This window comes from Physella acuta, unplaced genomic scaffold (assembly GCF_028476545.2).
Source record: "Physella acuta isolate Inbredline_101_S28 unplaced genomic scaffold, ASM2847654v3 ptg000693l, whole genome shotgun sequence".
NCBI classification, from domain to species: domain Eukaryota; kingdom Metazoa; phylum Mollusca; class Gastropoda; family Physidae; genus Physella; species Physella acuta.
Genome location: NW_026732212.1, coordinates 137,625 through 162,428, shown reverse-complemented (window position 1 = coordinate 162,428; position 24,804 = coordinate 137,625). Strand labels below are relative to the sequence as shown.

Genomic DNA, 24,804 nt, shown 5'->3' with positions numbered 1-24,804 from the left:
AGCTGTAACGGTACTCAAGTTATCGTGTTTACAGACACAGACACACACACACACACATACACACGCAGACATACGGACAAGATTGCAAAACTATGTTTGCAAAATCTCGATTTTATTTTTGCACGATTACAAGACTTTCTCGTATATACGAGAAAGTAAAAATGTATGAAACGACATATGCTTTTCTTTTTTTTTTTTTTTAAATTTTCAAATCTGAAATATGTTAATGTTTTTTTTTTATCAGAGATCTCATATATACAATAATAAATATATCTAGATTAATAATTTAATTAAGTTAATATAAAAAAAATAATTAAATAAATGAATGACTAAAAGTAATTTTTTGAAGTTGTGCATATTATATTATTCTATTTCCATTTAACCCCAACACAAACAACTAATTTTCCTGTAATTGCAGTATTTTTATTTTTTATAGTAAACTTTCTCGTTTCATTTCACGAAAACAAAAATTGTTTTGCTGAACGGCAGGTTACAACCACGCCCTCTTTTAAAGTTTTTAAGAACGTTTAAAACATTAAAAACATTTTAAATATCACAAATATTATTTAAAATAATACATAAAATTCCGAACATTTTTGTATAATTGTGTGTAGTTTTGCTTCGTTATGTATTGTTTATTAGAAATCAATCACTTGTTAAATGAATCAAAATAATGACTTATTTCAAATTAATTGAACACAATTTTTCTCCAGAAAATTCACATAAAGCTTCAAAAACAGTTCTCTTAACTGTATAAGAGTTTCAGATAAAACTGCGATGTTTTAAATTAGTTTATTTGGTCTGGTTTTCGTCACTCATTGCTTTTATTTTCAAAATGCCGTGTTTTATGAATGTAGTGCTGGTTAGAACATCCTAACGTAAATACTACTTGCGAGATTTTTTTGTAAGCTTTGCATGCAAGTTGAACTCAACATGGCCATTAAAGGTAAAATATTCAAGCTAACGTCAACCAAACTATTTCACTTTGAAATATTTAAGGCATACACAAATATCGAATTTAATAATAATTTATCTTTCATAAGGCAAATACAATTTTTCAAGTTAAATAATAATCGATTTTTTTATTAGGCAAACACAAATATTCAAGTTAAACAATAAACGATCTTTCATTAGAAAAAAAGAAATATTCAAGTTAAATAATAATCGATCTTTCATTTGTCTTTGTCAAAGATATCTATAGGGAACATCTATAAAGTTCTTCACTGTGACGGGATTGATATTTACATACGTTTATTTACATCATAAAAGTATAAATATTTAGAGTTAATTAGCGCAATGTCTGAACACAAATCGATAGTTTTTAAATAAACAAATTCAATAAAATAATTCAGGCTTCATTTCATTCCATTAAAAAAAACTGAACTGCAGTATCAAGAAAAATATATAAAAAAATAAAAACTGTTCACTATTGATTTAACATGTCATACATTTCTGATGGAGTAATGTAGTTTTTAAATTAGAATGATATACGGCCTGAAATATTCAATATATACATAACTGTAAAATATATTATACTATTGAAGTTGTAATAGTCTGCTGCAGTTATACGAGTTCAGCCTCCACTGTATTTCCCTTAAGATCTGTGACTTTTTCCAAGCAGAAATAGATGTGTTCTTGTGTGTCTGCAGGCGAGTCTCGTTTTTTAAGTGGGACGTTTGGCTGGTAAAGCAGGAATAAAATGTATTAGACGATTAGTGTTATAGAACTTTTAAGACGATCACCTAAGCTTATAGAATTACCGAAGTGTGGGGATTATACATTGACCAACTACGGTTATAAAAGTATTGACGTGTGGAAGTCATAAATTTACCATTTAAAGGTATTAAAAATTACCGAGGTGTAAAACCAATTAAATGACCATATCATGGTTTTAAAAGCTTATTGAAGTATAGAGCTTATAAACTGACCAACACAAATTATTTGAAATGCAGTTAGCTGACGTCACAAACCTTCTGGTTACCTATTTCCTTGTTGTTGACAGAAGATTTTCCCACAGCCTCGTCGATGCTTTGGTAAATATCTAGCAACAAACAGATACAACCAGTGGCGTTTAGTTCTAGACTTTATATAACATGATGTTTCATTTTTATAAGCAATAAATTTAATTGATTTTATGATAGATTTTCTACAATCTATATGATACAGTTTTTAAACAAATAATTGATCTGATGTTTAAAGAATTGCTTCTTACTAGATACGGAACTTGGTATAGAACTACAATCTCCACTCTCTACCTGAATGTTAACGGCCATTACCTTTGTCATCAACTGTTTCTCTTTTTCTACACACCATGACAGAAAGCACGAGAATAATCAACAGCAAAACCAGGACGATGGGGCAGACGATGGCAGCAATAGTCATCGATCCAAGCTTGCTCCCTTCTGTAAGGTTTTGTGATTGAGATTATTCTAAGTGTCTAAGTACATTTATTATGGCACTCTAAACTCTAGTTTTATTACCTGGTTTGATCAGCTTGAAGTACATGCTGGAGAACCTTCCCACGTCATACTCAATGGTCAAGTTGACCTCCCCGAGCTGGTGATCTGGTCCAGAAAACATGGTCAGGTTTACAATCGTCTGCCTCATGTCTCGTGATACGACGGTCACGTGGTGATCTAGTCGTCTGCTCTCTACAAAGGAGTTGTCGGCTGAAACTTCAGGTTGAAAGACAGTTTATTGCAAACTTAATCAATTAATCTTGTTGCTATATAGGTTTTTATGCTTTCGCAGTTAATTTAGTATTAACCAATTCTAACGACTAAAATTGTGCGCCAATTCTATGTACTGAAATAATGAAATGTGATACCACTTTTTGAAAGTTAATTATACATTTCATTATGGTTAATTTCATATAATGTTGTATGCCCCGACCTACTTTTAAAATTAGAAATAAGTGGGTTGTGTAGAAGGTGGTGAAGAATGTTTATATAGCATGAATCACCACGCGATTCAAATGACAAGGAATCATGCGAGATGACAGATGTGAGATGACAGATGTGAGATGACAGATGTGAGATGACAGATGTGAGATGACAGATGTGAGATGACAGATGTGAGATGAGAGATGTGAAATGACAGATGTGAGATGACAGATGTGAGATGAGAGATGTGAGATGACAGATGTGAGATAATAGATGTGAGATGACAGATGTGAGATGAGAGATGTGAGATGACAGATGTGAAATGACAGATGTGAGATGACAGATGTGAGATGACAGATGTGAGATGAGAGATGTGAGATGACAGATGTGAGATGACAGATGTGAGATGACAGATGTGAGATGACAGATGTGAGATGACAGATGTGAGATGACAGATGTGAGATGACAGGTGACAGATGTGAGATGACAGATGTGAGAAGACAGATGACAGATGTGAGATGACAGATGTGAGATGACAGATGTGAGATGACAGATGTGAGATGACAGATGTGAGATGACAGATGTAAGATGACAGATGTGAGATGACAGATGTGAGATGACAGATGGGAGATGACAGATGTGAGATGACAGATGTGAGATGACAGATGTGAGATGACAGATGTGAGATGACAGATGTGAGATGACAGATGTGAGATGACAGATGTGAGATGACAGATGTGAGATGACAGATGTGAGATGACAGATGTGAGATGACAGATGTGAGATGACAGATGTGAGATGACAGATGTGAGATGACAGATGTGAGATGGCAGATGTGAGATGACAGATGTGAGATGACAGATGTGAGAAGACAGATGACAGATGTGAGATGACAGATGTGAGATGACAGATGTGAGAAGACAGATGACAGATGTGAGATGACAGATGTGAGATGAGAGATGTGAGATGACAGATGTGAGATGACAGATGTGAGATGACAGATGTGAGATGACAGATGTGAGATGACAGATGTGAGATGACAGATGTGAGAAGACAGATGACAGATGTGAGATGACAGATGTGAGATGACAGATGTGAGATGACAGATGTGAGATGACAGATGTGAGATGACAGATGTGAGATGACAGATGTGAGATGACAGATGTGAGATGACAGATGTGAGAAGACAGATGACAGATGTGAGATGACAGATGTGAGATGACAGATGTGAGATGACAGATGTGAGATGACAGATGTGAGATGACAGATGTGAGATGAGAGATGTGAGATGACAGATGTGAGATGACAGATGTGAGATGACAGATGTGAGATGACAGATGTGAGATGACAGATGTGAGATGACAGATGTGAGATGACAGATGTGAGATGAGAGATGTGAGATGACAGATGTGAGATGAGAGATGACAGATGTGAGATGACAGATGTGAGATGACAGATGTGAGATGACAGATGTGAGATGACAGATGTGAGATGACAGATGTGAGATGACAGATGTGAGATGACAGATGTGAGATGACAGATGTGAGATGACAGATGTGAGATGACAGATGTGAGATGACAGATGTGAGATGACAGATGTGAGAAGACAGATGACAGATGTGAGATGACAGATGTGAGATGACAGATGTGAGAAGACAGATGACAGATGTGAGATGACAGATGTGAGATGACAGATGTGAGATGACAGATGTGAGATGACAGATGTGAGATGACAGATGTGAGATGACAGATGTGAGATGACAGATGTGAGATGACAGATGTGAGATGACAGATGTGAGATGACAGATGTGAGAAGACAGGTGACAGATGTGAGATGACAGATGTGAGAAGACAGATGACAGATGTGAGATGACAGATGTGAGATGACAGATGTGAGATGACAGATGTGAGATGACAGATGTGAGATGACAGATGTGAGATGACAGATGTGAGATGACAGATGTGAGATGACAGATGGGAGATGACAGATGTGAGATGACAGATGTGAGATGACAGATGTGAGATGACAGATGTGAGATGACAGATGTGAGATGACAGATGTGAGATGACAGATGTGAGATGACAGATGTGAGATGACAGATGTGAGATGACAGATGTGAGATGACAGATGTGAGATGACAGATGTGAGATGACAGATGTGAGATGGCAGATGTGAGATGACAGATGTGAGATGACAGATGTGAGAAGACAGATGACAGATGTGAGATGACAGATGTGAGATGACAGATGTGAGAAGACAGATGACAGATGTGAGATGACAGGTGTGAGATGACAGATGTGATATGACAGATGTGAGATGACAGATGTGAGATGACAGATGGGAGATGACAGATGTGAGATGACAGATGTGAGATGACAGATGTGAGATGACAGATGTGAGATGACAGATGTGAGATGACAGATGTGAGATGACAGATGTGAGATGACAGATGTGAGATGACAGATGTGAGATGACAGATGTGAGATGAGAGATGTGAGATGACAGATGTGAGATGACAGATGTGAGATGGCAGATGTGAGATGACAGATGTGAGATGACAGATCTGAGATGACAGATGTGAGATGACAGATGTGAGATGAGAGATGTGAGATGACAGATGTGAGATGACAGGTGTGAGATGACAGATGTAAGATGAGAGATGTGAGATGACAGATGTGAGATGACAGATGTGAGATGACAGATGTGAGATGACAGTTGCAATTCATCATTTCAGTTAAAAAAGTCAAATAAAAAGCAATAAAAGACCTCGGCGTAGCTCCGACCCCAGGGGATGTCTGGGCCAGTACAGGACACACAGGCTGGTGGAGAAGTTTTGATTGACAGGAACCTGGTAGACTGGTCTAGACGTCTGACCACTGCAGAGCTCTGGAGGACCTAGAATGGACAGTACTTGCTCAAGCTCCTGCTAGGTGGTATCCGATTTTAGATATATTTTTGTATCGGTACCCTAACCTTTATTGCGGAGTTAGCACTAAATTTACCTCTAATCTCAAACATGACTATCCCAGATTTTGCCTAATACTAAGTGAAACAACATGCGTTCATGTATTTCACTAAAGACATGTTGAGGAAAAAAATTAGAACAATTTAAAATATATCACAACGAGTTGTTTAACAATGGCTTCCATCATTATTGTTGACATGAATTTAAAAAAAATATTATCTTCAAAGCGGTGGTAAATAAAATCTAAGCCTAAAAAATTGTATAATTTAATATTTTAAAATATATGATCTAAAAGTTGCAAAAGCAGAGAACTTAAATGTTTGCTTTTAGGCTAAATTGTTTTTTATCAAGCTTAAATTATAACCTGAATTTTCACTTTCGTAAGACACACATTGATTGGCTGTATAGAAATTAAAAGACCGATTTTCTAAAAATGAATTGCCGATAAATCTTTTAAACAAAATAATACTTCTTTTAAACTACATGTCCAATAATACCTTGTTTACTTATATTTACTAATAATTTCAATAGTTTGTACAACTTGGTGTTTTAAATGTTTTTATGCATTTACATGTAAAACTTCAAGCTTGTGAAGTGTAACGATTAGAGCAAGTCAATGTGAGGGGGGGGGGGGGTCGGGGGTGGGGGGGGGTAAGCAACGGAAATAATCAAATTTAAACTCATCTTGAAGAACTACATTTTATTTTAGCATAATCCAAGCTAGGACTCTTCTTCTCTCCTTCTTCTTCGTTCTTAATTATTAGTGTTGAAGGGGATCGAGATTTATCTGCCAGTGGGTTTGAACTCGAGACTTTGTTCGAATTTATCAACCATGAGCTTTTTGCCGACTCGACCACGCCTCCAACACAATTAAGCGTTACGTGTCAACTGGTTATGCGCCATTGAGGCCATTGACTCCGATTTCAGCCTGCTTTTCTTTTTGGATTTGCTTCCATAGCCTTTGTCCGACCAAGAACAAACTACAAGGCAGCAGTTGTTTAATTTTGGAGTTGTCTATCCTAGAAGAGTGGCTGTCCCCAGCTAACGAGCCTCATCTGCCCGAGGGTTCGAACTCGAGACTTTTCGGTTTAGCAACCATGAGCTTTACCGACTCGACCACGCCGAACCCCCAGCTAGGACAATAAGAACAAATTCAGAGTACGACGGTCAGAAATCTGTTCGCTTGCTAGTCATAAATATTTTTAGATAGTAAAAAAAACGATGTGGAATGAACTCATCACAAAGTTCTAGTGACTTTCTATACCGACCCACAACTCATCACAAAGTTCTAGTGACTTTCTATACCGACCCACAACTCATCACAAAGTTCTAGTGACTTTCTATACCGACCCACAACTCATCACAAAGTTCTAGTGACTTTCTATACCGACCCACAACTCATCACAAAGTTCTAGTGACTTTCTATACCGACACAACTCATCACAAAGTTCTAGTGACTTTCTATACCGACACAACTCATCACAAAGTTCTAGTGACTTTCTATACCGACTCATCATAACTCACATTTGATCCAAAGGTCCGTGTGCTTGCTATCTTTAGAGAAATTGTTTTCAGCCTCACAGACGTACCTGCCGATCCTGTTACATTGTGCAGGTATCTGGTATTCCAACTGTCTGGTTGTACTCTGGGATTAAGTTAAAATTAAGTTTAGTCTCATTTGTTCTAAGAATGATTTGGTGCTACAGAATGTACATCTTTAAAGCATATAGAACAGCAAACTACCTGATATACTAAAGTTTTCTCTTTTTCTGTAACAAAATAAAGTCTTGCAGTTGGTGCGGGATTTCCCGATGTTTTACACACGATGACAACTATCACATCCTCTGGTACTTCATTGACGTCATTTGTTTTTACGTTGTTCAGAATGTTTAGTGACGCGACTTTTGTTGAATCTAAAGACATACAGACCTAAATCTTGATTGACGTTAGTTTATACTTACATAAATGTGTATACTGTACGAAAATTACCAGTAATCACAATCATGTGTTATTTTAATTGTTTTATTTATATTTACAAGATATTAACATTCGTCTAAAAAAGATTTTAAAATTATTTATTTGTCATTGATGCTCAAGTAAAAATAATGAATTACGTTTTATTACACCATATATAAACCAATAAAGATTTTGATATTTTAAAATAATTCTACTCCAACGTACAAGTGATATGAAATGTAAAGTTACTCTGTACAGTTGTCTGTGTGTCCAGCAACGTTGCGGCACACGTACAATGTTGTCCATCCATCTTCCTATCAGCTCTAAACTCAACTCGTATAGCCGCACCACGTCCAATTTGTGTAGAGTTGATGATGCTATGAGGACAATCAAGAGTTATCTTCCCTTTGTTGAGTGCTGTCCAGTTAGACGAGGTGCACACAATGTTTATAGGATCGCCTTCACTGGCCACAACGTTTGTGTTGTTGGACCCGTTCGTTTCTAGAACTATCGGCTCGCTGGACATGGCCACTGTCACAAAGAAAATAACAACACATAGCATTTTAAATGTTCACTGATACTTTAATGATACAGACACAATGGTTAATTGAACACATATATCATATTTGGCACTGATAAATAATTTCTTCCCCTTAACATGGCGTCATTTCTCATGTAGCTTAGGGCCCCATATCTCATGTGGAATTAAAAAAAAGGGAATAAACACAGGGAATAAAGACGAAATTATAGATGGAATAGTGAAACATTGCTCACATAAATAGATATATTTAGATCGGTTAGCAAACTAGCGACATAAAATAGTGCAGGTTAAATACCCATTGGTCAAGCAAATGAAATTAGTTAGGAGTAAGTAGCTATAGGTAGGAACCAATGAGAAGTGAGAGGTCAAGGTCAAGAGGTCAAGGTCAGATGGTAAGTCCAGCGTGTATCAGACATTCGAGTTTGGAGGTTGAAATTGAGTAGGAGTTCAGCTGAAGTTAATAAGTTAAATAGAGTTAAAGTATTGAGTGTCCTATATGACAGACAGACAGACAGACAGACAGACAGACAGACAGACAGACAGACGGACAGACGGACAGACGGACAGACGGACGGACGGACGGACGGACGGACGGACGGACGGACGGACGGACGGACGGACGGACGGACGGACGGACGGACGGACGGACGGACGGACGGACGGACGGACGGACGGACGGGAGGACGGGAGGAAACAAATTGGGGTCAATAAAATTCATTTAAATATTCAGAGCGGCATATTTCGAGAGTTTTGTATTAAAATAAAAATATTCTGGAGGAATGTCTTCACGTAAAGTGTTGGCTCCATTTTGATCATTTTTAAAACTAAATTACCCAGTTTTAAGACAACTTACGCTTTAAAAAATTATATTTTTTATCTGCCGATGTTATCGTTGTGATTGTTATTTTTACCATGATACGTTTGTATTAAGCACATTAAAAACAATTTCTTCTCTTAAATGTTTATTTAAGTAAAGCACACAAAATTGATAACGGAGCCATAAATTGAATTAATTCTTTCATAATTAATAATACAGTTAAATAAAGCGGGAGTGATCTCAACCTATACTCAACCTATACTTTCTAGAATATTCTTATATTACACTTCGGGGAATAAAAACTCGAGATATAGACATGCTTTTTAATCTATTTTTAATTACTTGAACTTTTTAGAAATAGAATAGAACCTCGTAAAAAAGGTAATTGCGCACCAAGTGAACAGCAATGTGTGTATAATAGTGTGGAATATTAGTACTTTATAAATTCAAATGCATTTTTATAGAAATCGGAAACAGCGTGCTTCTCACTACGATAACTGAATGGGGCCAGCTTGCGTGTTGAAAAACCTCTGATTTATTAGTGTAACAGCTGGAAAAAAAATAAAGTAAATTATATATATATATATATATATATATATATATATATATATATATATATATATATATATATATATTTATATATATATATATATATATATATATATATATATATATATATATATATATATATATATATATATATATAAATATGTGGGGGGGGGGGGTTAGTTTCGCCACTGGTATTGACTACTGTAAATTTGTAGCAATCCTAACAACCCGATGATGCAAACTGTAACACTAAATCAAACATGGCAAGACAAACTGACGTTGTTTAACCAAGACAAAAACAACACATTTTATTTCCGTCCTAACTCAATGAGTTTGAACCTTTTTTAGGTACAGATCATTGTTCTGCAGCTGTATCTCAGCAGCTACAACCTTTAAACTTGCTTTAATAAAAGTTTGACTCACCCGGGCACATCAGCTGGGTTGAGAACATCCAGCACACGATGGACCAGATACGTTTGTCGTCTGCCATACTTGTGCGTCAGTCGTCTGTTGTGTCACGTGTTTCCATCTGTAGCTGATGAAGACAAAGGGATAGAACTACAGCCGCCGAGCTGAGGGAAGTAAATTAGAAATCAAACAAAATAAAAATCTAAAAATGTGAAATATTTCTAAAATATGACTTTTTAAATTTAGAACAATGACATATTACAATGTGACTTTTGTTTTTCGTATAAAATAGTAGAATAAGTCTACATCCTATCATAGTATAACATTAACATTTTCTGTCACAAATAGTACAGTGGCGTAACTAGAAAAAAGCCCCACCCCGCCCCCCCCCCCCCCCCAGAATTTATTATATATATATATATATATATATATATATATATATATATATATATATATATATATATATATATATATATATATATATATATATTTGGAAAAGAAAGTCGCTCTAAAATGTTTTATTTACTCGAGGTTTTTTTACATCTGGTACACGATGTTCAATTTATTCTAAAAGCTTTAATTAATTTCTAATTAATTATATCAAAAATAATCTTTCCTTCCCTGTTTTGTGAATTAGATGCGCCTAATACTATGCAAGTAAATTAATATCTGCTGACTAGTGCTGTCTAGTGTCTGACAAAATGTGCTGAAGTTGTAAATGTACGGTTTAGAAGTAGTTCATAAACGATATATTTATCTATTAGATACTTGCAAGTCTAAGAAAGAGGGGTGGGTTGGGGTCGACTCGGGAAAAAAACTTAAAAGAGACATCAAAGCGCCTATGTACGTCAGCTTCGCCCATTATAAAACTTACTCAGGAGAGATAATTCCAAGTATAGGCCTTAAAAGTTTACATTTCTTGTAAAATAAAAAACAAGTAAACGTATACAAAACCGAAGTTTCTAGTATCATATTATACAGGATATATATACAGGATAGCACAGGATAGAAGTTCTACCAATATCACAAGCACACATTAACATTGAAATTGTACAATGGATTTCGGGCCCCTAATCAATGCTGCAAAAAAGAACCGCACATCACGAACGCCCACTACATTATATTTAGCGGCTTCTCGAGCTATGGACTTCAGTTTTTTAAAGTAGAATTTCGCCGGCCACATAATGTGTTTGATTGTAGGGGAATAGAACTCGGCCTTGCCGATGGTTAAACAATACAATAATAAAAAACATTTTTAAATATGTAAATTATTTGACGACTTGGTCCCCCTACCCTGCCCCATCCGCCACAGTACACTTTGGAGGATCGGTCGAACAGTTACATGTATTACGAGCGGTACTCTAACAGTCGCAGAGCTAGCGAACGTACCGGGTTCTTTTGGAAGGGTTAATAACAGATGACAACAATTAAAGAGTATCAGACACAAAAACTCAACGTGGACTCGTAAATAAGTTCTAGGGGAAAGACACGATAAACTCTGTGACTAATAACAACTTTAATCCATTAATAACTTTTTTTAAATGTGTACAAGTATACAATGTGACTCTAGTTTTATACAAAGGAGTATAAATATACAAAATAAACCAAAACCCAACTTACGATTTGATGAAAACTCACTAGGTTTCAAATATCACAGATATGGCACTAGGAATTCTACACAGCTTATAGAAAATTAACTTAAAGCACAGAATGATACTAAAATCACAACTGATAGGGGGAAAATGCTGCTTTAAACAATAGAATACAATAAGGCATCACGCACGGTACTCTCTCCCGGGATGTCTGGTAAAAAAACTTCCTCGAGAGACCGTGGTTCGGGTATATATCTGACCTCAGAATCAGGGGAGGTCACTCTCAAAGTCATAAGACCATTGGTTGGGAAATCGCCGAAGTTCGAAATAACCAATTAAAATTATTGGAAAATTTCATCAAATAACGTGATGGAAAAGTACTGGCAATTGTTTTTTTACAATCCAAATATCAAGACAAAAATGCACGAAAATTAAATTCAATTTTTTTAAAAATATAAATTATAGTCGGCTGTGGGCCCCCTAAACGGTATGTACCCCCCCCCCCCCCGCGGGGTCTGGCGTCACTGTAGTTCTGCCCCTGATGTCTACATCCAATCGTTATGGTACAACAATATGTGCTGTCACAAATATTAGAGTATGTCTACATCCAATCGTTATGGTACAACAATATGTGCTGTCACAAATATTAGAGTATGTCTACATCCAATCGTTATGGTACAACAATATGTGCTGTCACAAATATTAGAGTATGTCTACATCCAATCGTTATGGTACAACAATATGTGCTGTCACAAATATTAGAGTATGTCTACATCCAATCGTTATGGTACAACAATATGTGCTGTCACAAATATTAGAGTATGTCTACATCCAATCGTTATGGTACAACAATATGTGCTGTCACAAATATTAGAGTATGTCTACATCCAATCGTTATGGTACAACAATATGTGCTGTCACAAATATTAGAGTATGTCTACATCCAATCGTTATGGTACAACAATATGTGCTGTCACAAATATTAGAGTATGTCTACATCCAATCGTTATGGTACAACAATATGTGCTGTCACAAATATTAGAGTATGTCTACATCCAATCGTTATGGTACAACAATATGTGCTGTCACAAATATTAGAGTATGTCTACATCCAATCGTTATGGTACAACAATATGTGCTGTCACAAATATTAGAGTATGTCTACATCCAATCGTTATGGTACAACAATATGTGCTGTCACAAATATGAGAATATGTTTACATCCAATCGTTATGGTACAACAATATGTGCTGTCACAAATATTAGAGTATGTCTACATCCAATCGTTATGGTACAACAATATGTGCTGTCACAAATATTAGAGTATGTCTACATCCAATCGTTATGGTACAACAATATGTGCTGTCACAAATATTAGAGTATGTCTACATCCAATCGTTATGGTACAACAATATGTGCTGTCACAAATATTAGAGTATGTCTACATCCAATCGTTATGGTACAACAATATGTGCTGTCACAAATATTAGAGTATGTCTACATCCAATCGTTATGGTACAACAATATGTGCTGTCACAAATATTAGAGTATGTCTACATCCAATCGTTATGGTACAACAATATGTGCTGTCACAAATATTAGAGTATGTCTACATCCAATCGTTATGGTACAACAATATGTGCTGTCACAAATATTAGAGTATGTCTACATCCAATCGTTATGGTACAACAATATGTGCTGTCACAAATATTAGAGTATGTCTACATCCAATCGTAACGCTAAAAAAACATTTTTCACCGAGTCATGCTCGTCACACGATGATTAGAAGAAACAGTAGAAAAATATTCAATCGCTTCCTCCTTTCTATAGAATTCTTTTGATTTACCTTATAAAAATACTGATAAAATCAAAGAAATTAACAGACACGAATCCTCGTATACAGATGAGGTCACAGAATACAAGTGCTGTCAGCAGCTGACAACCATAATTTATGTCTTTGATTTGTCATAAAGTTGCTTCATGCCGGAAATGTTAAACACATTTTTTAAAACTGTAACGTTCAGTGATCTAGACACAAAACTCTCGTTTTAACTCCTACTGAATGCTAAAGTTGTCTATACAAAATCTAGACACTACAAACTCCAAGTATGAAATGAATTATCATCGTTCATTGAGGCGTTGGGGAGAGAGAGATATGGTGGGGGTGGTGTGCTGACAGTTGTATTGACGTCACCGTGTTTTTCATGTGACAGCAGCATCTTAGTCCCCGGATGATGAGGACATTGCTAATTGACAGGACAAACTCTCACATTTTTTCTCGAGCTCAGATTGTATAGCAATGCGTGAAAACACGACGCAAATATTGCTTGACGCGTTACAATGTGAAGTCATACACATAGAGGCCTACCCGGGATGATATTACAAAAGTATTTTCCCGAGTCAAATAACTCCAATCTGACATGGCGACCCAAAAGATATACCTTCCTGTATTTCAGTCTAATTTTAACTTCATTCCTTTGTTTCGTTTCGCCACTTATATCTGTCAAGTGTTTTTTTTTCACAGCTTGAAAGATCAAAGTTCAAGAGTATAAGCTCAAAGTTGCATTACGTGGTAATTCAAGATTAATATTTAATTAGAGTTTCATTTTTATTAAGTATTCAGAATGTAATATTTTGCTATAAACTATTTTTGTAGCCTAGTTTTATTTGTGAGAGTGTATCTAATTCCCCCCCCCCCCCCCCAAACCATCACAGTGACCAACCGATAAACTAAAACAGCCGTCACTTTCTCATTACATCAATCAGGTCTAATTAGACGTCAATCATGTTTATGTCACGTGATCTTATTGGGGGTCATTCATAAAGGACGTCACGCTTTTTGGATGATTTTTACCTCCCCCCTCCCCTCCATCACACATCGTCACAAAAAGTCAGAGCCCCCCCCCAATGACGTCACGCCTCAGCCTACAACCCCTTCCCCTTAAAATTGTAGTTGAATGTTTCTTAAAACATTGATATGTTTCCAAAATCTTGTCTGAACTCTGTCAACATAGAGTATTTTAATCAATTCTCATTACAATTTATTAAAACAGTTTTCTAAAACGAAATAACAGCTAAAATTCGTTTTCTAACCTTGCTTTTTTATAATGCAAAAGTGTGAAATTACACCATCTGAACCCTCCCCCCACTCCCCCTCATCACACACCGTCACAAAATTACGGACCCCCCTCCTCCCAATGAGTGTGACGTCATTTATGGACGACCCCTTGACAACAAGAGCGACTAATACCCTTAGCTTCACTGCATCAAAATCTGATTGTCCAGTTTGATTTACGTGTAGGGAGTCGTTAACTGGTAGAACAACGTCGTTTTCTTTATGATTTCATGGCATTTTCGTTCAAATATTTTGATAGGAAATAACGATTTACCCAATGGGAAACATGGATAAATCTGTGTGCAACACACTTAAAATACTCGCCATTGGGATCAGTTTTTAGACTAAAGATCAGCTTAGTCAAGCTAATGAGCCAATAGTCTTGTGGGCGTGTTGATTTTATTTCTCTCCACACATTGTGTGGTGTAAACTTTAGAAAATATCTTCTGCTGTCAGAAAATGTACGGAATATCGGGGGGTAATGAATACCAGGGGTATTTTCTTACGATGTTTCTTTTACTATTTCAAGCCATTGGTAGGTATCAATTTCCGCATTGATGTGTACAATTATAATGTATTTATTCTAGATCTATTAAAGTTTCAGTTCTGCATTAAGCGTGACTGAATTTAAAAGCAATTACTGTTATGATTTTCTATCAACATTCGTGTTAACTAAATCAATCATCTCATTTAACATACAACGGCATGTTTTTATACATCAGTATTTGAAACACTGCCATATACAACGTGTTCAAATGTTTGGTCTAAAGTATTGCATAACACGAAAATATGTTTTATATACACATACACACATATATAGCCTATATATATATATGTATATATATATATATATATATATATATATATATATATATATATATATATATATATATATATATATATATATACACAAGATTTATTTATTTGTCAGTATTTTTATACAAAGAAAGAAGTACCTTAATGTTTTGTTCGCTTGGATCGGATCTTATCTGTTAAAATATCTGTTGGTTTTTCGGCGATTGTGTTGTGTTTCGTTAGTTTGTACTATGACTACATATTTGTCAGCTTATTGAGTGCGGCAGTGTTTCTGGTAATTAATTGCAGCTATTAATAACACCGTAACACAGTAACACACCAACAACACACTCAGTGTGCTACATTAGCTGTGTACCCGTCTATCTGTGACTACTCGTGACATCACTTAACGAAAGACACACTCAACTGCACATTTACGAAGACATAAACTTGGTAGTAGATATGATGTCATATGCAATAAGTAATGATAAGAACGGCTACTGTTAATATTCGCACAACTAAAAACTAAAAAACAATTATAACCATAATAGCCGTTTCTACGTAAGGTCTTCGTAAAATAAAATATATATATAAAAAAAAACACACTTAGAAATGATTCTAGACTGCAGTGAAAACAAGTTGATTAGTGAAATGTTTAATGAAACAAAATAATATCTGGCATCCAGTTTAGCATTAAGAAACAGTTTGCCAAAGAGAAACAGTTTACCATAGAGAAACAGTTTGCCATAGAGAAACAGTTTGCCATAGAGAAACATGTAACCGTTGTGTATTTGACTTTGAACGTTGTGTAAAGTATCAGTGAACATTTATAATGCTATGTGTTGTTATTTTCTTTGTCACAGTGGCCATGTCCAGCGAGCCGATAGTTCTAGAAACGAATGGGTCCAACAACACAAACGTTGTGGCCAGTGAAGGCGATCCTATAAACATTGTGTGCACCTCGTCTAACTGGACAGCACTCAACAAAGGGAAGATAACTCTTGATTGTCCTCATAGCATCATCAACTCTACACAAATTGGACGTGGTACGGCTATACGAGTTGAGTTTAGAGCTGATAGGAAGATGGATGAACAACATTGTACGTGTGCCGCAACGTTACTGGACACACATACAACTGTACAGAGTAACTTTACATTTCACATCACTTGTACGTTGGAGTAGAATTATACAGTAACATTACATTTCACATCACTTGTACGTTGGAGTAGAATTATTTAAAAATATCAAAATCTTTATTGGTTTATATATTGTGTAATAAAAAGGAATTCATTATTTTTACTTGAGCATCAATGACAAATAAATAATTTTAAAATCTTTTAAGACGAATGTTTATATCTTGTAAATAAAACCATTTAAATAACGCATGATTGTGATTACTGATAATTTTCGTATAGTATTCAAATTTATGTAAGTATAAACTAACGTCAATCAAGATGTATGTCTGTATGTCTTTAGATTTTACAAAAGTCGCGTCACTAAACATTCTGAACAACGTAAAAACAAATGACGTCAATGAAGTACCAGAGGATGTGATAGTTGTCATCGTGTGTAAAACATCGGGAAATCCCGCACCAACTGCAAGACTTTATTTTGTTACAGAAAAAGAGAAAACTTTAGTATATCAGGTAGTTTGCTGTTCTATGTGCTTTAAAGATGTACATTCTGTAGCACCAAATCATTCTTAGAACAAATGAGACTAACCTTAATTTTAACTTAATCCCAGAGTACAACCAGACAGTTGGAATACCAGACCCCTGCACAATGTTACAGGGCCGGCAGGTACGTCTGTGAGGCTGAAAACAATTTCTCTAAAGATAGCAAGCACACGGACCTGTGGATCAAATGTGAGTTCTGATGAGTCGGTATAGAAAGTCACTAGAACTTTGTGATGAGTTGTGTTGGTATAGAAAGTCACTAGAACTTTGTGAGGAGTTCTGTGTTGTGATGATAATACAATGACATTTTTATCCTTACATTTGCGGATCTGAGATAAGAATAAAAGAACTTGACATTTTTTTAAAACCGTGTGTGTCTGTTTTGTTATTTTCAACTCGGCATCTAGTTTTGGAGTCAATCAAACCTCCCCCATATCCATCAACCTACCCTCTCCCATTAACCTTACCCCTCTCCACCCATCAACCAATCAGTGTTTCTTCCAGACGTTTTTCTCCTGTGGGTGGGAGAGGGGACTTGAAATTTACGGGGGGGGGGGACTAAAATATATTAAACGTATATATTTTCTATATAAACTCCATTTCGTTGGGGTGGCTGTAGACTATCTTCCAGAGATGCCTGGAAGAAACATTGCAACCTACCCTCTCCCCACCCAGCAACCTACCCTCTCCCTACCACACTCGACGTACCATGTAGATAACATCACTGAACTTCCAGAACTTTGATATTCGAAAAGTTTTTGGTTTGAAATATTTTAGTACGGTTATTTACATAAATTAGAGCTTATAATTAATCATGAAAGGTCATTAGGAAATTAGAAAATCATAAATCTCATCCACCAAATTTCAAACATCTATATATATAATTCTCTTTTTGGAGACGATAGAAAACACCAAACTGTAAGCGCGCTCCCTACCACCCCACCCCTACATGGTCTGGTGAGCAGTGGTTCACGCTAAATGTTTACAATCGTAGAGCTGGGTTTAGTGACGGCTATTAGGGGAAGATAATTTAGTTTGAAACGATTTTAAACTTAGGGGAGGTAACTAAGAGGAGTTTACTTTCACGGGGGGGGGGGGGGGGTAGGGGTTGGGGAATGGAGGGGGGATTATCGTCCTTAACAAGCTACTGATAGTGTTTTAAAGCGAATATTTTCAGTGGCAGCGTTGGTACTGTCGAATTCACAAATTATGAATTACTGAAAAGTAGAAAATAAAACAACTAAATAGCGACATATGATACGCCGCGGGTCGGCTCGTTTTAATTAAAAAGGAATCGTGTGTAAACTGTAATTTACATTTAAAATAGTTAGAATAAAATTTTCCTGTTGGCCACCACTTTAGGTCCTCCAGAGCTCTGCAGTGGTCAGACGTCTAGACCAGTCTACCAGGTTCCTGTCAATCAAAACTTCTCCACCAGCCTGTGTGTCCTATACTGGCCCAGACATCCCCTGGGGTCGGAGCTACGCCAAGGTTTGTTGGTGTCTCTTAAATATTGCTCAGTATTTAACATGTGATGTTGGAAGCAAAACATTTCTTTCAACCCGAAGTTTCAGCCGACAACTCCAGTGTGGAGAGCAGACGACTAGATCACCACGTGACCGTCGTATCCCGAGACATGAGGCAGACGATTGTAAACCTGACCATATTTTCTGGACCAGATCACCAGCTCGGGGAGGTCAACTTGACCATTGAGTACACGTGGGAAGGTTCTCCAGCATGTACTTCAAGCTGATCAAACCAGGTAATAAAACTAGAGTTTAGATTGCCATAATAAATGTACTTAGACACTTAGAATAATTTCAAATACAAAACCTTACAGAAGGGAGCAAGCTTGGATCGATGACTATTGCTGCCATCGTCTGCCCCATCGTCCTGGTTTTGTTGTTGATTATTCTCGTGCTTTCTGTCATGGTGTGGAGAAAAAGAGAAACATCTGATGACAAAGGTAATGGCCCATTATGAATCAGACAAAACTAACGTTACAAGCTCTGTTACTGTCACTCTTATCATTATGTTTCTCACCTTAAGAACTTGAGTTTATGCCCTAACATAAATTTAACGAGCTACATGTTTAAATAAAATATTTGTCCACCCGCGTCTAGCCGGCATTGTGAAACCTGAAGTCCTGCTCCAGCAATGTCACGTGATCCAGAGGTTTGCTGTGGATGGTGATGGCTATCTGATGTCACGTGATTGTGTACCAGACACACAGAGCCTGGGCCAGCCACCCACTGACCAGCTGGACCAGTCACCCACTGACCAGCTGGACCAGTCACCCACTGACCAGCTGGACCAGTCACCCACTGACCAGCTGGACACAGGTGACCACAGCAAGCTAGAGACGAGACTGGATGAGAACGTCTACAGCACAATAGATGATACACACGACGATTACGTTAATGCTGGAGTTTCCTCTCCTCAACATAGCGCTGCAGATCGTACAATAGAATCATCAGATGCTGTATCACGGTGTCTGATGTTGGATGACAGACGTGACGCACAAGCTTGCTGTACCACAAATCACTACACAAATCTGTGTCATACCACAAATATTGATGATAGACCATACGCCAGTAGTGACAATGCTTACTTTGTTCCAATATAATCGTGACCATGGATTGAAATATGGTTTGGTTGTTTGGAGATGAACAAAATTGTTGATGTCAATGTCAAGTTCACTTTTTTATAATCTTTTATTTAGTTCATACACCATTGGGTGCCACAGAAAATAGTCAACATTATTATATCTTCATATGAAGGTCTCAAATGTAGAGTAGTGCATGGCCAACAGACTTCGGAGGCCTTCCCAGTACGGACTGGAGTAAGGCAGGGTTGCCTACTTTCACCATTCCTGTTCCTGCTGGCCCTAGACTGGATTATAAAGATGTCAACAGAGAAAACGTGAAACGGTATATAGTGGACACTGTGGAGCCAGCTGGATGACCTGAACTTTGCTGACGACCTGGCCCTTCTTTCTCACACACAATAGCAAATGCAGGACAAAAGCAACATTGTTGCTAATTTTTTTACATGACTGGGCCTGAACATCCACAGATTGAAAATTAAAGTTCTCAATGTCAATGCATCATGCAGCACCCCTGTAACATTGGCAGAAGAAGCCCTAGAAGAAGTGGATAGATTCACCTACCTTGGGAGTATTGTTGATAAGCAGGGTGGGACAGAAGCAGACATAAAAATAAGGACAGGCAAGGCAAGAGCAATCTTCAACCAACTAAAAAATTTTTGGGGTTCTGGAGATTTAACCCTTGGAATAAAAATCCGGATCTTCAACACACTAGTAAAACCTGTTTTACTCTATGGAGCTGAGACATAGAGAATAACTACCACAAATAAGAAGAAAATACAATCATTTATAAACTCATGCCTCAGAATGATCCTGCGAATTCATTGGCCTAAAACCATCAGAAATGAGGTATTATGGCAACAGACAAATTAACTGCCAGCTAAATATTGATTGGTTAAATATTGGTTTCTTGAGTTAGATTCGGTCTCGAACAAGATGTATTAGAGATCTCAATTAACTGATTGGGTTTTTAAATCCTATGTTTTTACTTGTACGTTGTGTTGAATCCAGTAATAACAAATAACTACAACAACAGAAATAAAACAATAATAAAAATAATTTCACTTAATTAGTTATTATTATTCAATAATTATTCAATATATTATTGTGATGGAAGCATGGTCGAATCGGTAAAGCTCATGGTTGATAAATTCGAAAAAAAAGTCTCGAGTTCAAACCCACTGGCAGATAAGGCTCGATCCCTCCCAACACTAAAAATTAAAAACGAAGAAGAAGAAGAAGATTCAATTAGCCTAGTTTAAGTAGCATAGTGGCGTAAACTTACAACCAGCCAAGATCTGACTATGATTTCCTTTTTTTTTTGTGGCGGAAAAAAGTACATTGAACTAAACGGCCAAAAGTACACTGATCTAGACGGGCCAAAAGTACACTGATCTAGGTGGGCCAAAAGTACACTGATCTAGACGGGCCAAAAGTACACTGATCTAGACGGGCCAAAATTACACTGATCTAGACGGGCCAAAATTACACTGATCTAGACGGGCCAAAATTACACTGATCTAGACGGGCCAAAAGTACACTGATCTAGACGGGCCAAAAGTACACTGATCTAGACGGGCCAAAAGTACACTGATCTAGACGGGCCAAAAGTACACTGATCTAGACGGGCCAAAAGTACACTGATCTAGACGGGCCAAAATTACACTGATCTAGACGGGCCAAAAGTACACTGATCTAGACGGGCCAAAAGTACACTGATCTAGACGGCCAAAAGTACACTGATCTAGACGGCCAAAAGTACACTGATCTAGGTTGACCTCTGTCGTGACGAAGGTCGAAAGGTTAAAGTGTATCAGAAACTCTTCTCCCACTCAAACAGCCAAACTTTGAGTTTTCCCATTATAGTGATCACAAGCAACAACTTACAGTTTCTCTTCAAATAATAATCTGTGTTTAGTAAACTGTTTATATAGGTTAAATTATTGTTTTAATAAATCATGCTTATTGACGGTGATAATGATAATTGTGGATGTTTTTTACTTAATTTATTTTGTTGAGTTATTAGTATTGTGGTTAGACTCTGCCTAAAAAAACAATTGTAAATCAAATAAATTGAGATCAAGAGAGTAATGAAATCAAGTTGTCTCAAGTCACAAGATAATATCCTTAAACAAAAAAAATTTCCAACAATTAAACTGTAAAATGTCTTTTGAATTACAATTTTAATAAGATTTAAATTTCTATGAGCCATGTACTCAGTTTGTTGGATAAATTGAGGGTTTTATTCCAACATTAGACGTGGATAAATTGAGGGTTTTATTCCAACATTAGACGTGGATAAATTGAGGGTTTTATTCCAACATTAGACGTGGATAAATTGAGGGTTTTATTCCAACATTAGACGCGGATAAATTGAGGGTTTTATTCCAACATTAGACGTGGATAAATTGAGGGTTTTATTCCAACATTAGTCGTGGATAAATTGAGGGTTTTATTCCAACATTGGATGTGGATAAATTGATGGTTTTATTCCAACATTAGATATGGATAAATTGATGGTTTTATTCCAACATTAGACGTGAATAAATTGAGGGTTTTATTCCAACATTAGACGTGGATAAATTGAGGGTTTTATTCCAACATTAGACGTGGATAAATTGAGGGTTTTATTCCAACATTAGACGTGGATAAATTGAGGGTTTTATTCCAACATTAGACGTGGATAAATTGAGGGTTTTATTCCAACATTAGACGTGGATAAATTGAGGGTTTTATTCCAACATTAGACGTGGATAAATTGAGGGTTTTATTCCAACATTAGACGTGGATTAATCGAGGGTTTTATTCCAACATTAGACTTGGATAAATTTAGGGTTTTATTCCAACATTAGACGTGGATAAATTGAGGGTTTTATTCCAACATTAGACGTGGATAAATTGAGGGTTTTATTCCAACATTAGACGTGGATAAATTGAGGGTTTTATTCCAACATTAGACGTGGATTAATCGAGGGTTTTATTCCAACATTAGACTTGGATAAATTGAGGGTTTTATTCCAACATTAGACGTGGATAAATTGATGGTTTTATTCCAACATTAGATATGGATAAATTGATGGTTTTATTCCAACATTTGACGTGGATAAATTGTTGGTTTTATTCCAACATTTGACGTGGATAAATTGATGGTTTTATTCCAACATTGGACGTGGATAAATTGAGGGTTTTATTCCAACATTGGATGTGGATAAATTGATGGTTTTATTCCAACATTGGACGTGAATAAATTGTTGGTTTTATTCCAACATTGGACGTGAGCAGGAATCAATCCCTGGATGTACAGGACAGGGGAGGCGTTCTTTCATCTCGACCATATTGGCTTGTGAAGAACAAAGCAATCGATAAAATGGCCCGATATGTCTAGTAGTCCCCACAAATATCCCAGCAGTCAGATCAGATCAGGCTTGATTAACCAATAAATATAATTCACTCTTTCAGCCTCTGTGTCCAGGTCTCACACAAACACCACTCTCTCTATCGGCCTCTGTGTCGTTAAAATATGTTAGCGATACCTCCTGAGCGACCAAACCTATTGATAAAGAAAGGAAGTTTGTTATTTTTCTTTTATTTCCAATGCATTTAAAAGCTTGTTGTGACGAAGGTTTTTTGTTAGAAAGGAATCACTGCATTCAAAATTGAGTTACAGGATTTGCCGCATCACACAAAAACACCAAAGACAGACAGACAGACAGACAGACAGACAGACAGACAGACAGACAGACAGACAGACAGACAGACAGACAGACAGACAGACAGACAGACAGACAGACAGACAGACAGACAGACAGACAGACAGACAGACAGACAGACAGACAGACAGACAGACAGACAGACAGACAGACAGACAGACAGACAGACAGACAGACAGACAGACAGACAGACAGACAGACAGACAGACAGACAGACAGACAGACAGACAGACAGACAGACAGACAGACAGACAGACAGACAGACAGACAGACAGACAGACAGACAGACAGGCAGGCAGGCAGGCAGGCAGGCAGGCAGGCAGGCAGGCAGGCAGGTACGCAAGCAGACAGACAGATTTTGTACTTACATGTGAAATTTCATTTATCTATCTGAAATAGTACTACTGTTATTGGCTTTTGAAAAATTAGAACTAGAAAAAGTTTCACTTCCGGTTATCGGAAATAGCTGGAAAGTTGATACGGATCTAAAAATTGTATATAATACTTATTTATGAAATTTCATCTACCTAGCTGTAGCAGTGCTCAAGTCATCGTATTCACAGACACACATACACACACACATACACACATACACACGCAGACATACGGACAAGATTGCAAAACTATGCTTTTCGACTCAGAGGGGTGTAAAACGTCGAGTTTTGCGAAAATATCGGGGTTTTTGTTGTTTGTTTTTTTTTGCACGATTACAATACTTTCTTTATACTTCGTATACGAGAAAAAAAAACATGATGAAAGAAGAAAAAAAAACCCAGAGACACAGCTGTTTAACACAAAGTGAGCTCTTAAGAGTGCCAAAATAATATACAACTTTATAATAAGCTTCAATCAGAAAATAAATTTTAAAAGTTGCTTTCTTTAGTAAAAGAATTGGTCTCTCATCGATTGTTTAACATATTTTAGCGACTAATGTTTTTTTATTAAAAGCAAGACTACCAATATTAGCTTTGGATCTCTAAAAGACAAGTGTCTGCCCTTTCTTGGTCTGTAGTGTACACGGAGTACACCAAGAGATTTTGGGCTTTTGATCCAGAGCTTAACTAGGGGAAATAACTCAAAATTCATGTAGCTCGTTTCAATGAGGAGTTGTCTTTTTTACATTTATTTATCTTTCGTAGTAATCAACAATTTAATTACCTTGTTTGCTATGATTTTTATTATTACGAGATT

At 36.7% G+C, this 24,804-nt stretch overlaps 2 protein-coding genes and 2 long non-coding RNA genes across 8 annotated transcripts; 2 read left to right on the top strand and 2 right to left on the bottom strand.

Moving 5' to 3' along the window:
• Positions 1–388: 388 nt before the first annotated feature.
• LOC131949387 (uncharacterized) lies at positions 389–7,785 on the bottom strand. 2 transcript variants are annotated; one of them, XM_059311256.1, is made up of 7 exons: positions 7,592–7,785; positions 7,373–7,493; positions 5,650–5,778; positions 2,481–2,675; positions 2,277–2,402; positions 1,971–2,041; positions 389–1,680 (listed from the first exon to the last, which is right to left on the bottom strand). In XM_059311256.1, exons 1-7 carry the CDS (start codon positions 7,769–7,771, stop codon positions 1,564–1,566), a joined length of 939 nt encoding a protein of 312 aa, XP_059167239.1. In that variant the 5' UTR covers positions 7,772–7,785; the 3' UTR covers positions 389–1,563. The 2 variants fall into 2 exon arrangements, with proteins under 2 accessions (XP_059167239.1, XP_059167240.1); XM_059311257.1 differs by having other exon boundaries at positions 1,982–2,041.
• On the top strand, positions 1,775–2,613 carry LOC131949391 (uncharacterized). The gene is made up of 3 exons (XR_009388158.1): positions 1,775–2,033; positions 2,319–2,404; positions 2,494–2,613. It is a non-coding gene; the product is annotated as an uncharacterized LOC131949391 (long non-coding RNA).
• A 168-nt stretch (positions 7,786–7,953) lies between the features above and the next one.
• On the bottom strand, positions 7,954–15,922 carry LOC131949390 (uncharacterized). 2 transcript variants are annotated; one of them, XR_009388156.1, is made up of 3 exons: positions 15,783–15,922; positions 10,135–10,246; positions 7,954–8,335 (listed from the first exon to the last, which is right to left on the bottom strand). It is a non-coding gene; the product is annotated as an uncharacterized LOC131949390 (long non-coding RNA). The 2 variants fall into 2 exon arrangements; XR_009388157.1 differs by lacking the exon at positions 15,783–15,922 and adding an exon at positions 13,558–13,795.
• LOC131949386 (uncharacterized) lies at positions 15,167–20,092 on the top strand. Of its 3 annotated transcripts, none has more exons than XM_059311252.1 (8): positions 15,167–15,361; positions 16,485–16,766; positions 17,099–17,268; positions 17,367–17,487; positions 18,661–18,789; positions 18,867–19,060; positions 19,139–19,264; positions 19,422–20,092. In XM_059311252.1, the coding sequence occupies exons 1-6, from the start codon at positions 15,286–15,288 to the stop codon at positions 19,049–19,051; spliced, it is 963 nt and encodes a 320-aa protein (XP_059167235.1). In that variant the 5' UTR covers positions 15,167–15,285; the 3' UTR covers positions 19,052–19,060; positions 19,139–19,264; positions 19,422–20,092. The 3 variants fall into 3 exon arrangements, with proteins under 3 accessions (XP_059167235.1, XP_059167236.1, XP_059167237.1); XM_059311253.1 differs by having other exon boundaries at positions 16,485–16,790; XM_059311254.1 differs by lacking the exons at positions 15,167–15,361; positions 16,485–16,766 and adding an exon at positions 16,814–16,837.
• Positions 20,093–24,804: the final 4,712 nt, after the last annotated feature.